General features: G+C 43.6%; 1 protein-coding gene across 2 annotated transcripts; it reads left to right on the forward strand.

Annotated features, from left to right (window-relative positions):
• Positions 1-1,848: 1,848 nt before the first annotated feature.
• Positions 1,849-14,022, forward strand: hspa12b (heat shock protein 12B). 2 transcript variants are annotated; one of them, XM_069518751.1, is made up of 15 exons: positions 1,849-2,028; positions 2,144-2,234; positions 4,042-4,105; positions 4,502-4,584; positions 4,884-5,008; positions 5,097-5,283; positions 5,626-5,730; positions 5,903-6,019; positions 7,596-7,773; positions 10,491-10,577; positions 11,606-11,710; positions 11,790-12,048; positions 12,186-12,289; positions 12,406-12,596; positions 12,670-14,022. In XM_069518751.1, the coding sequence occupies exons 3-15, from the start codon at positions 4,060-4,062 to the stop codon at positions 13,141-13,143; spliced, it is 2,061 nt and encodes a 686-aa protein (XP_069374852.1). In that variant the 5' UTR covers positions 1,849-2,028; positions 2,144-2,234; positions 4,042-4,059; the 3' UTR covers positions 13,144-14,022. The 2 variants fall into 2 exon arrangements, with proteins under 2 accessions (XP_069374852.1, XP_069374853.1); XM_069518752.1 differs by having other exon boundaries at positions 1,890-2,028; positions 2,109-2,234.
• Positions 14,023-14,306: the final 284 nt, after the last annotated feature.

Here is a 14,306-nt window from a genome sequence, read left to right on the forward strand (position 1 = left end):
TCCAGAATGGCCCAGACCTTAAGCTGAGATAGTTCTGTCTCAGCTGTATATGCACTGACATACATGTGTGTTGTGGTGAACACTAAGGAAAGCTATAAACAAGAACATCATCAGTGACAGAGTAACCTGATGCTTTCGAGCATCAGGTTTTCTCTCAGGCCGCAGCTATTTAGAGAGGCTGGAGGAAGAACAGTGACTCCTGCGCTGTGTGTGCGTGTGTGTGTTCATGTGTGTGTTTCCGTTGCTCGATGTCCGAGAGATAATGTGGAATTCATGAGAGGAATGCAGCCCAGGGGTTCCTTCCTGTCACCTGACTCCATCACTTCCTGCGTCAGGCTTCCTCCGTCTGGACCTCCAAGGAGGAGGGCGAGGTTGCGTCTCAATAGCGGTCATGTGTCATTATTTGGTCTCTCCAGTGACAGAGAAGTTTTGAATCCAAACTCCCCAAAACCCCCTCACCCCCTAGTGTCCCCGGTGGGTTTCATCGGGCCTATTGCTAAACAGAAATTTCCGGCAAGTGACCAAACATATGAAACAGCGATAGCAGGTCAGTGCGAGCAAGGTGTCAAATAAAATGGATCAAACAGAGAAATGTGAGGGAGAGAATGGAAGGAAGAACTGCTCGTACAAGAGGGAAGAGGGACTGATATACGAGAACAATAAACGAGGCATTAAATAGAAAAAAAGAGGGAGAATGAAAAAGAGAGAAAGGTGATGGCAGGATCCATATGGGGCCTCTTGATTTTTCAAGGGGCAAGGGGAGACATGCCAGGTAATGGCTTCCAGACACACACACACACACACACACACGTAGACACACACACACTAATTCGATTTGGAAATCTGACAGGACAAGGAGACTGAGTGTATGTGGACATGTGTGTATATACCAGGGGCCCTTTTTCTATATACCCAAGAGGTCTGACTTCCTTTGCCCGTTGGGAGTGAGCGTGTGTGCATGTGTGTGTGTGTGTGTGTGTGCGTTACCAGAACTGGGGGTTAATGTATGCTTTCAATCACTGCTCTAGTGGGGGAGAAATCAGATCCCTGCAGTGTTGATGTGGACCACAAGATCCACACACACAAATGTACACACTCGGAACATAAGAAAACACTTTTCAGACATCAGGAAAGAGTGCAGCAAATGCATTCATCTACTGCTTAAGGTTTAATTTCATTCTCATTAAGGCAATACAGCATGACGTTTTGGTAAATACACATATTTGCTTTCTGGCCAAGATCTCCAAGGCTGAGTTGCTGACACATTACATCTTGTTTGAGGCGAAGATGAAGCCCGGCTAGTTTGCCCCCCCCCCCGTTTCCAGTCTTCACATCCTTCTTCTCATCGAACTCCCGGAAAGACAGCACATTTCTGACAAGTTAAACTCAACTTTAATTATAAACGGACATATGTGGAGCAAGTCACCTGTTTTCTTCCCCTCTGTGTGATCCCATCTGTGTCAGTTTGACCCAAACACCTGGTCGTTTCCTGCCTTTGTCTGCAAAGTTAGAAAGTCGCGCGTTAACGTTGTGCAAAGGTTTAGAGGGCAGCATGAAATAAAGCTAAGACAAGACGAAAGGAGAAGAGCAAGGAGGAAGATAGGAAGAGCCAATTAAACAGAGGAAGGATAGATATGCAGGGAGTGGGATGGAGGGGAAAGAGAGGGCAAGATGACTTCAGCGGGATACGCTCAAGATTACTCCACCCTCATACACACAGCAATATCCCTCAGAGGTAAATCCCGAGCACACCCCCCCACCCCCCTATACGCTGCCACAGCCCTCCCTCTAATGCAACTGGTGTGTGTGTGTGTCACCACTTCTCTCTGACATTCCTTTACAGAGCGCAGAGACGCTGAGCTTGGCTGCAGGGAGCCAGAGCTCCATATCGAACTCCATTAAGAAAAACAAGGACTTTTACTGAGAAAAAGCAGAGGAACATTATCTCCCTTCTCGAAGCTGCAGCTCCTCACTTCTCATCGTGATCATCCCTCTGATTCACAACTTCCCATCTTGGGAGACCTGCCTGTAAGTGAGCTGAGACATCTCACATTTTCAACAGGAGCGTTTCTACAAAAGCATCCTTTTGTATCCCTGTCACACTTTAGCACTCTTCCTTTTCCTTTTCATCTCTTCCCTGGAGGCGGATTCCAAACTTCAGACTGCAGGAGTTTGGGAGACACATTTTGAGAGAGGCATCAAAAGGGCATAGTGTTGCAACTGCTTCCAAAGTGGTGAGTTAACATTAGAGGAGGAAATGCACTTAAAAGTATTTCTTTGTATTGTATGTTGCTTGCTCTTCTTATAGTGTAACTTGTATTTGAGTTGTTCTTTTGTAATATTTTGTGTTAATGGTTCAGAGACAAATGTGCACCAGTAAATCTAATGTGCACAAAACTTCTCCACATACTTGAAAGTGACAGGGCTCCATTGTTAATGGTGCATAAAAGTGGAGTGCGTTGCGCAGTCTGTCCCTAATGTAACATCTCAGGGGAGTTTGAGCTGCTTGTTCTGCTGATCCCTTGCAAAACTCTGGTCGTGCGCCTGAGAGAGGGAGACAAAGGTAGAGACTGCAGGACGGGGGGGGGGCTGAAGGGCTGCATGAAGGGTTTAATGAGATGAATGGATGAGAGAGTTAAAGCAGAGGGAAGGAGAGAAAAAAAGAATGTGAAGGAGATGTGGAGTTTCATCCTCTGGTTATATCATCAAAGTGCAGGGACGACAGCTGGAAACATACATAAGCACACGATATAATCAAATGTTTTAGGCATATGTTTGAATGAACGCACACATATGTAGCGTGCATGTATGCAAGTCAAGGATGTCAAACAAAAGTATGGTCTCTCTCTCTCTCTCTCTCTCACGCACACACACACACACACGCACACGCAAATCTGATTTAAACAAACACATCTTTGTTTCATTGAACTCTTAGTTTGCTTCCGGCTCAGATCACAGAGTCTGTGATCCAATGATTCCCGGCGCTGCAATTCAATATACACACACACACACACACACACACACACACAGTTGTGTCTCCATGACCAGGACATTTCATTGAATAACACTGATTTCCTGGAGACTCTAACCTTGACCATAGTTTCCACTTGCCTAATCCTAAACCTGACCTAATCCTAAACTTGACCTCATGTTAAAAAACCTCTTCACTTCAAAATGTATTGATTTACTTAATGATGTCTTACTTTTGGGTGTGTGTGTCATATGTCAGTAAAATACTGTACAAGTTAATGTAAATATAAAAAAATGAGCTTCCCATTGCAAACCACCAGTGACCTACAGTTACAGTTGCTGTTGTTGGGGTGTGTCTCATTCACTTCCCCTGCTTGGCTGATTAATGTCTGTTTGCTGACTTGTATGCTATATTTATTTTCTGCCATTGTACTTGAGTAAAATGGTCAAATATGCACAACACCCATGACCAATGGAATGAAAATGCAATAATTGTTTGCCCAAATCTTTAATAAATTGTCCACTTAGTATTTTATCAACTCTATAACTTCTGTCATCACTTCTGTATCTGCCTTAAAATTGTATTGTTATTGGCATCATTTACCAGTTGCAACTCATTGAAATGAAATGGTATTCAGCTGCAACCTGTAACTTCACCACTAGATGTCACTAAATTTGACACACTGAACCTTTAATATTTCATGTTAAGAATGTTTCACGTGACTATGTGTAGTGATGAACCCACATATTATTTTCTCTCTGCAGTTCCCCTCAGTCTTATTGAGCATTTAGCATCTTTTAGCTCATTGTTTAGGTTTTAGTGCTACAACGTTATCTAACTGCCCAGCAGCAAATATCCGAGAGACAGATTTAGCAACTGGCTCAATGTGAACTACTGTGAAGCATTTACATTGATCATTTCCTCAAGAGAATGTGGAAACCAAAACAAAGGCAAAAGGGAGGCGAATATTGTTTTTAAATTTGACAGATGGACGGAAATCAGGTTTATAAGCCATGAAGAAGAGTTTTCCGTATCGATTATCTTATCTGCATTATGTTGTTTCTCTGCAGACCCTGGCTCCTGTAAAGATGGCTGACATGGTGCAGCCAGACACAAACAGCCTGCAGATCCCAGGTGAGACACACACTGTACACACACACACACACACACACACACACACACACTAAAGTTCTACAACATCCTGGTTAAAATGACTCACTCCTCGTTCGTTATCTTTTGGAGTGTGAATACCTTCACATGTCCCTCTCCCACTTATATATACTCACATCAGATTCCACTCATTCCACTCATTCCACCTCAGGTCAAGTGTGTTTTAATCTCCACGGTGAAAAATAAGGTGTTGTCTGCATGTGTACATGCTAGTATCAGTAGTTGTATCAGTTTCCCCATGGACACAATTTCATTTTTGGCTGTAGTTTATTATATATGTGACGCATCTACCACATCTGAAACACGTTTGTGGCTACATTTTAATTTTCTCTTCTCTTCTTCAACTCAATTAATTTCTAGGTGAGGATTTATCGGCCCCTTCGTCGCCTGCCACAGCGAGAAATGACTGCAGCATCACACCGCTCACGCCCTCATCCTCACCAGTAACTACACACACACACATTGGCCACAGACACACACCCTTTCCTCTTCCTACTTTTTTTTCTTAATATAGAGTTCTTAAACATGACTTGTAAACCAACATCCACTTCACAGTGTTATTAGTGGTTTATAATAGCACTTGCACTTACAGTTTAAAGTGAAGTGCTCCGTGAAGGCTACAGTCTGTGGGAAAGAAATACATGCACACTGACACTTTGATGAAATAGGGGAAAGGAATAATTAGTTCCACAAATATGTAAATTTAGTTTCAACTTCTTCTATCTGTCTGTTTTTCTCTCAGAGGGTGGAGGTCAGACCTAGGATGGCCTGCCCATTCTCCGTCGTCGTGGCGATTGATTTCGGGACGACCTCCAGCGGCTATGCGTTCAGCTTCACACAGGACTCAGACGCCATACACATGATGAAGTAAGACTTTCTTTGCATTTTCTTCATTTCTATTCTCTTCTTCTGTACTTTCTTTTCGTTACAGATTTTTTTCCTCCAATCTGTGCAGGCGCTGGGAGGGCGGCGACCCTGGAGTGGCCAATCAGAAGAGCCCAACGTGTTTGCTGCTGACTCCTGAATTGCGGTTCCACAGTTTTGGGTTTGCTGCGCGGGACTTCTACCACGATCTGGACCCGGAAGAGGCCCGGCACTGGCTCTACTTCGATAAATTTAAAATGAAGATCCACAGCACAAGTGTAAGACGAAGAAAATTAAAGGGAAAAAGAAATAGAACAGTAAAAGTGACAAAAAGCTTTTAACTTGCACATAATACAAAACTAAAATATAAAAGAGTAACTTAACCAATGTACCATTTACAAAAATACTCTTTTGCTGCCTGGATAAAAAAGTATTTATACTTGTAACCACACCGAACAGTGATCATGCACTAACACACCCAAGAGTACACTTTTCCATCACAGCAGCAAATTCAGAAGTAAAAAAAAATGTTTATCTGCTGTTAAGTTTGTCTTTAAGTATCAGGTAGTGGGTTTCTTCTTGCAGTATTGCTGCAGCAGTTGTGGCTGTGTTTCATACAGGACCTCACCATGGAGACAGAGCTGGAGGCAGTCAATGGACGCAAGGTCAGGGCCATCGAGGTGTTCGCTCACGCCCTGCGCTTCTTCAGGGAGCATGCTCTGAAGGTGCGCTTTAAAGCTCAGTTTGTACATGTGTATGCTCACAGATTCTCTGTTGAGATGATTTTAAACCACCCAAAGAAACGTCTTCAGATTGTTTTATAATTGATATACATTAGTTTCCTTGTTTTAATGTTGTACTAGAAATAAATTCTTTGTGGGGGGGGTTCTGTTGTAGGAGGTGAAGGACCAGTCTTCATCAGTGCTGGAGGGAGAGGAGATCAGATGGGTGATCACGGTCCCCGCGGTGTGGAGACAACCTGCCAAACAATTCATGAGAGAGGCCGCATACCTGGTAACACACACACACACACATTGACAGATACTGTGCATAGATTAGTGCATACAGAGGCATATTTTAGTTTATTAATTTAATTTAATAGGAATTTATCCCGAGATTCGTACTTTAAATCACAGAAATAAATTAACACTGCACAGTAACACTTGTAACAACTATGAAATATCTTTCCTTTAGTTTGAACATTGTCCAAATTATTATTATCATTATCAATTATTATATAAAAATTATTATAGATCATTATATAATAAATTATTACTTGGTAGTTGGCTTACGCTATTGACGGCGGTAGACTCTGTGTGTGTGTGTGTGTTGGTTAAAAAAGAGAAAGAACAACAGGGATATAGAAAAGATTTGAAAAATATTGTCTGATTAATGTTTCCATGGAAGATAATTTACTATCCGCACACACACCCCTCCTCCATGTCCTGCAGATATCACAGTGACTTGTAGGAAGTGTTTGTGCATACACAGGGATGCAGGGGGTCCTATCATAATACACATCAATGAGAATGGGCTGACGTGTGTGTCTGTGATTGTGAGTCCCACTGTGCAGTGTGTATGTAACAGTTCGTGGGAAAGACAACCTTTCACTCGTAATGTCGTGCTTTCATTATTCTCTTTTGCTGCACTTAACCATTATCAGCTGTCTGCCAGTCACTCACACTGGTGCATACATAAATAGTGTAATACATACATACTTTCACATGCACACTACGTATGTATGCACACACACACACACACACACACACAGACACACCCTGAGTTGGCTCCTGGCTTGATGCTGTCGTGGGTGTGTGTACTTCCTGCTGCTGATGATGTCATCAGGAGGCGAACAATGAGGGAGACCGGCGAACAAACACAGGAAGCTGAGTCCAGACCCCCGCCCTGCACACACACACACACACACACACACACATCGTTCCAGCCACTCAAATTTATTCCCAATACATCAAAACTTATGCCCATCCTCTCCCCTCCTCTCCTCTCCTCTCCTCTCCCCTCCTCTCCTCTCCTCTCCTCTCCTCTCCCCTCCTCTCCTCTCCTCTCCTCTCCTCTCCCCTCCTCTCCTCTCCTCTCCCCTCCTCTCCTCTCCTCTCCTCTCCTCTCCCCTCCTCTCCTCTCCTCTCCCCTCCTCTCCTCTCCTCTCCTCTCCTCTCCTCTCCTCTGTTCACATCAGCTTCTCTCCCTTCTCCACCTTTAACCCTGTGTTTATGCTCCTCCATATGTTTATGTTGTACAGCTGTCCTTTGGCTTGTGTGTGTTTTACTCCAGGAGTCCTCGTCTGTCCTCTTTTTTCCTCTCATCTTTTTTGTTGACGTTGCCGTAAACTATATAATGCCAGTTTGTTTTGTTAGAACTACCTCTCACTCCTCTTCTTGTCTTCATCCTCTTTCAACATAACTTTTAGCCACTGTTTTTAATGTCTAGGACTTGACACTTGCCCCCAAATGATAATTACAAACCCAACAAAATTGCAAGAAGCATGGAAGCATTTTCCTATATGTCTGACTCTTCACTCCTGTTCAGTTCTCTCAGTTTCTATCTCTGTGTCCCTCCCCTCCCTCCATAGGCCGGACTGGTGTCCCCCGACTGCCCGGAGCAGCTCCTCATTGCTCTGGAACCGGAGGCTGCGTCCATTTACTGCCGCAAGCTCCGCCTCCACCAGGTGCTTGACCTCAGCATGCAGCCAATCACGAATGGCCTCGATATGGACGGGTCCCGGGCCTTCGACTCCAGCTTCAGACAAGGTGGAGAGGAGAGAGAGAGAGAGAGAGACTGTGTGTGTGTGTGTGTGTGTGTGTGTGTGTGTGCGTGCATGTGTGTGTGTGTGTTCTTGTGTACTTTGTCATTAGCATAAGCATGAAACCGCAGTGTGTTCCTGGAAATGTTGTTGTTTGGCTTAACTTGGGGGATTGTGGTTTTGTGCTTGTATGTGTGTGTGAGTTGTACACAGACAACTTTGGACAGGCCAAATGTGTCATATCGAGCAGACTCTCAAAGAACTAAGAATGAGTAGGGGGGGGGGGGGACTTGAACAGTGGTAGAAAATGGAGGAGAGCAGTTTTGAAACAGCAGTTTTGAAATAGACCCTTGAATTCACATAAAGGAGAAACATTCTGCAAAACCAGTAACGAGCCTCTGAGGTTTAAATATTTACCAGGGAAACTATTCAATTAACTTAATACTGTGGGGGAAGAAACTTTGACTGTCGTCAAGAGCTCGGCAACTCACGTCAGAAACATCATAAAACAGGCTTCAATAGAGTTAACTCGTTTTGCAAGGATACATAAACAAAACCTCTTATTATATAAATTGATGAACGTCATGTGTGTACAAATACATTTCTACCTTTAAACGTATCACTATTTCTGTATCATGGCAGTATGGGCATGTATTTTCTACAACATGCCAGTTGTTTTTTGGCTGTGAAAACAATAATGACATATTATCTCCGTATACACTTTTCAATGGGAATGCTTTTTTTAGCTCTGGTTGTTGCCAAGTGCTTTTGGACATATTGGTTTTGTAACTGCTTAATGGCAAATTTATAACAAGACAAACTTATAGCTCTATTCATGTTTTAAAAAGGCTAAGCTGCCAAAAGTGAGTTCAAATCTTTGAAAAAAAGTGTTCGCTAAAACTGCAAAGAAACTGCAGGAAAGTGCAGCGAATGAACAAAGAGTGACTGGAGGCTGGGAAAGAAGGAGACCGATGCATAATTCAGTGGTGAACATGCCGTCCAAAAATCCCCTGCACAGAACCACTTATACATATGTAGCCAGTGACACACACACACGCACGCACACACACACACACACACACACACACATGCAAAGAGACACACACTGAGCACAGGATATTGTAATTGGAACAAGGTGCAGGGAGACTATGATCTCACCCCCTCCTGGCCTGTCATTCTCCTTCTCCTCCACTCTCTTTCATTGTTTTTTCTCCCGCCCCCCCGCCTCTCGCTTTCTTTCTCTCTCTCAAACTTACTTCTGCTTCTCCTGTACTATAACGTCTTATTATAGTACAGGAGAAGCAGAAGTAACTTTTTCTTTTCTTTTCTTCTGCCACGACACATACAAATACAATAACACACACATGTGCAGGCTCGCAGACATACCTCACACACTTGGCATCACCATCATGGTTTTTACTATCTTTAGCTTTTTCTTCCACCTCATTTCTCCTCCAAAGATAGCACTGGGGAGTCATTAAAAAAATCACACACTGAGACACACAAACACACTTTCTTTCTTTTCTGTTGTTTCATGTAAATGGTTTCCAGACTTACGTTCCATTCGTCAACCCTGTACACACACACACACACACACACACACACACACACACACAGACACACACACACACACACGCACACACACAGATGGAATCTAAGCATGTATGATTGTAATGTTCTTTGTTCAGCTTTATTTACATTGTACACACATACATATGCACACACACACACACGCACACACGTATTACCTCCTGTTTCATGAAGGGTTTATAGGTTATTGTTTGTAATCTTTACAATCAATCTGTTCAACATCAGGACCGCAGCTTCGTTCGCAGCCTTTTCCAAAAAGAGAAGGTTTCTTTTATTTCCTCCTTCCTCCTCTCACGTCTTTGATCTGTAACTATTCCACATAATAAAGCCATTACCTCTCGTTTCGGGCATTCACTTGCATGCACGGGGGCGTTTCCTTGCATCTGCTCTGTCAAACAGGCTGTCAGGTATTCTGTGTCTCCGTCACATGTGTTTGAGCGTGTTCTGCTTTCGTTGGCCTACGTCCACATCTTCAACCTGCCAGTTGAGAACAAATTGTGTTCCTCATTTCTAACAAATTGCTCTTGTCATGCAAAACACATTGACTCTTGTTGTAGATCTTTTCTTGCTTAACTTGAATTGAAAGACTTTTTATTTATTTAGCCACATAAAATGTCATGATCTGCTGGATTATGACAGTAGTTTAAACTTTACTAGCCTAGTGAGGTTTAAAATCAAAACCATAGATCTTAATTAGGTGGAAAATGAAGCTGTTTCTCTTTTTGTTTGTGTTGAATATTGGTTAAAAACAAGCTTCAGTGTCTGACCCTACAATGTTTATCCAGAAAAACAAAGAATGGGATGTCACATAGAGCCCAAAGCTGGAGAGAATCCATAAAATGTATTTTAATTTGAAGAGCTGGGCCTAAAGCATTTCTGGGGCGAGGAAGCCCAACCTTTGCCCCCAGAAATCCTTGTTTTGCCCTGAAGCTCTCAATGAAGCATGGAAAATTAAAACAAGATGGACACCTAATTTCTCTATAGGTTAACTTGACTTTAAATATTTCAGTCAAATATTTCAGTTCAAAAATGCTGTTCATCCTCCTTATCAACAGTTTCACTGATTAGTTTCTCAAGTACAATTAACTGACTTAAATTTCATCTTGTGTGTGTGTGTGTGTGTGTGTGTTACAGCGAGGGAGCAGCTGAGGCGATCCAGACACAGCAGAACCTTCCTTGTGGAGAGTGGAACCGGAGACCTGTGGTCGGAGCTGCAGACTGGTAAGGCCGTGTGTGTGTGTATCTTAGACAAAAAGACCCCACATGTCGGAGGGAGATACTGATGATTTTGACCTTTAACCCCCAGTAGCCTGACTACAATCAGCAGAGAAATCTACTCTCACATTTCTACTGACTTTCATTTTCTCTCTGTCCTCTTTAAAGTCTAAATTTGACTTTGTTTTTCTTTTTAATCACATTTCTGCATATTGATGTTCCATAAACAATCTATTTGCTTCTGGCATTAACATTTTTCGGTTGTATAATTTAAACATGTCTTTCATTAATCTACAGGAAAACAACCATAATATCATATAACAATTCTGTCATATTCTACATGACCAAACCCAGCTGTTATTCATGGGTACAGCATTTACAAGGGACAATCTAATTTAATGATTTCACAAAACTTTTTCTTTTACTTAAACCATGGCAAAACTCTGAGGAACGATGTGTTCCTGCGGACCTTTTCTGCTCCCTTTCCTGTCCACACACACACACACACACACACACACACACACACACACACACACACACACACACACACACACACACACACACACACACACACACACACACACACACAGGAAGGACCAAACCCATGAGACTCACTTTCTCTGCTCTGTAAATAAACTGAAGGAACACAACCCCTGTTTTATTCCTCCTCTCTTCTATTTTCTTCTCTCATCCATCCCTGATTTCTTTTCTTTTTGCATTCTTGCTTTTTCTCGCTCACTCGAATACGCAGAATTTACATTCAGGGCGTGTCTGCAGTCCGCCCTCGCTGCCGATCGTATCGAACCAAACATACACTCAGAGGGTGCAGAGCAATCACAGATGCCTGAAGGTTGTTTATGTTTGGGAGTCTCCACTGGTTGGAGAATTCCAGAGGGAAACCATATACACACACACACACACTGAAAGCATTCCACAAAAATGAAGCCACATTATCCTACAGTGGATTCAAACTGATGATCCAAATCAAGAAAAACTGATTTTCTGAAATAAGTGTTTGTGTTTTCTGTGTGTAGGTGACAGGTACATTGTTGCAGATTGTGGAGGAGGAACGGTTGACCTGACCGTCCATCAGATCGAGCAGCCACAGGGCACACTCAAAGAGCTCTACAAGGCCTCTGGTAACTTGTCTTTGCAATCTACTAAAACAAAAAACAACCACACTTCCAGCAGTTTCCAACGCTCTCCCCTCTCCCCCAGGCGGTCCGTACGGGGCCGTTGGCGTGGATCTGGCCTTCGAGGCCATGCTGTGTCAGATCTTTGGCGAGGACTTCATCCAGAGCTTCAAGGCCAAGCGTCCGGCCGCCTGGGTGGACCTCACCATTGCATTTGAAGCGAGGAAGCGGACAGCAGCTCCAGGCAGGGCTAACGCCCTCAACATCTCGCTGCCCTTCTCTTTCATAGATTACTACAAGAGGCACAGAGGGCAGAGCGTGGAGGCTGCACTGAGGAGGAGCAAGTGAGTGTGGTGTGTGTTTGAGATAGATGAGTGTTCTGTGAGTCCATGTGAGTGGATATTTCAAACACTGGAGTAATTTTGTGCATTGTCTCCCTCCTGTGTGTGTGTGTGTGTGTGTGTGTGTGTGTGTGTGTCAGTATGAACATAGTGAAGTGGTCATCCCAGGGGATGCTGCGACTGACGCAGGAGGCCATGAACGAGCTCTTCCAGCCCACTATTGTCAATATTGTCAAACACATTGGTGAGACACAGACACTCGGACAAACAATTAAATGCCAGCATTGAGTTTTCCTGACAACTGAAGTTCACCACAGGTTCTCTTTCATGTTTGGAATGAATGCCCTGTCCCCCTGACAGAGGAGCTGATGGTGAAGCCGGAGGTACGTGGCGTGCGTTTCCTCTTCCTCGTTGGAGGTTTTGCAGAGTCGCCCATGCTGCAGAAAGCAGTCCAGAAGGCTTTTGGGAGGACGTGCCGCATCATCATCCCGCACGATGTTGGCCTGACCATACTGAAAGGCGCCGTGCTCTTCGGGCTGGATCCCACTGTGGTGAGAGTTCTGGACACTCTGTTAATGTGGACGTTTCTTTTCAACACACGTTCTGATGACCTCTCCATCACAGGTCCGAGTGCGTCGATGCCCCTTGACCTACGGCGTTGGTGTGTTGAACCGGTTTGTGGAGGGGCGCCACCCTCGAGATAAACTCCTCATCAAAGAAGGCCGCGAGTGGTGCACCGACATCCTCGACCGCTTCGTGTGCCTAGACCAGTCGGTGGCTCTGGGTGAGGTCGTGCGGCGAAGCTACACGCCCGCTCGCCTGGGCCAACGAAAGATCATCATCAACATCTACTGCAGCGCGACAGACGACATCACGTACATCTCTGACCCTGGCGTCAGGAAATGTGGCACGATAACTTTAGACCTACCGGAGCCATTGCCTCTGCTGGGCGCAGTGGGGGGAGCAGGAGCAGGAGGCCAGGAGAGGAGGGAGATCAGAGCATCCATGCAGTTTGGGGACACAGAGATCAAAGTTACAGCCGCTGACGTCATGTCTAACCGCTCTGTGCGGGCTTCCATAGACTTCCTGTCTAACTGAGGAGGAGCAGGAAGTGGAGACGAGGAAGTAACTGATTTTGAGGATGATAATTTTAGAAAAAGCGGTACTTTGGGAGTGGGCCCCGATTATTGTGGGAAGGCGAGGACCTTTGGATTCCGAGTAGAAACTCATGACATTTAGGCTTTTCATTTAACCACTAGAGCAGAAAAAACATCATGAGAGGAACTAAAAAGAATGAATATTCAACTCAACCGTGACATGCTCTCTAAAAACAAATATGTCCCTCTGGCTTCAACGGAGTGAGACGAACAGGTGAGGTACTGAAAGATTATCCAGCCTGCATGAGAACTTCAGCCTCTGGGGACATTTATAAATCAGTTACAGGAGAGACTCGTCTGAATCAATAAACTACCTGGAGTGACGCTCACTCATATACGTATTAAATAAATGTTAACGTGAATTGCCTTCTCTCTAATACACTTAATAATACCTCATTTAAATCCTATTTCAATACTCAACATATGAGATTTTGATGCCACTACCTGAGCTGGAGCTTTGACTCTTCAGCGCCATTGTGATGATGCACCACTTAGTGGTAAAAACATTGAACTACAAGCTGAAATCTTGGAATACAGAAATTGTCAGAATAATTATGTAGAAGGAAGGACTGTGATTTCAATGTGTCGCTTACAGGGTATTAAAAAGAAGAGTTTCATTTATAATTTAAATTCCATGTCTGACTGATGTTACCCTGTATGTTTCTATTTTTTTTTTTTTTTTAAACCTGAAGACATCAGCCTGTCAAGTCAAAATCAGAAAATGACCTCTTTATATTCTGTATGCTGTATTAAGATGTATCCATGGTTATGAATAAACTAAAACAGAACTTGCAATCCCAATGAATGCTCTGAACATTCACCCAATCTCCTCTTCATTGTGCAGGTTAAAAAGGCTCCTCCTGAACCAATTATATATGACCGTACCTTTTTCCAAATACACTCACTAGGTCTGTGATGATTGGCGATCAGATTGTCTATCAATGATTAAGGGATGGATTATTTTTTTCCTACGCTGATATTAATGCAATTTTTAACCCACCCTCAGAAATAAGATGTTACCTGGATAATCTATAGAATATGGGCCCCACTTTGCATTTAAAGATGTTTCTGCTGCAGCAACATGTCCTTCTGAGCCTTTCATTA

Source organism: Paralichthys olivaceus, chromosome 22 (assembly GCF_024713975.1).
Source record: "Paralichthys olivaceus isolate ysfri-2021 chromosome 22, ASM2471397v2, whole genome shotgun sequence".
Lineage (NCBI taxonomy): Eukaryota > Metazoa > Chordata > Actinopteri > Pleuronectiformes > Paralichthyidae > Paralichthys > Paralichthys olivaceus.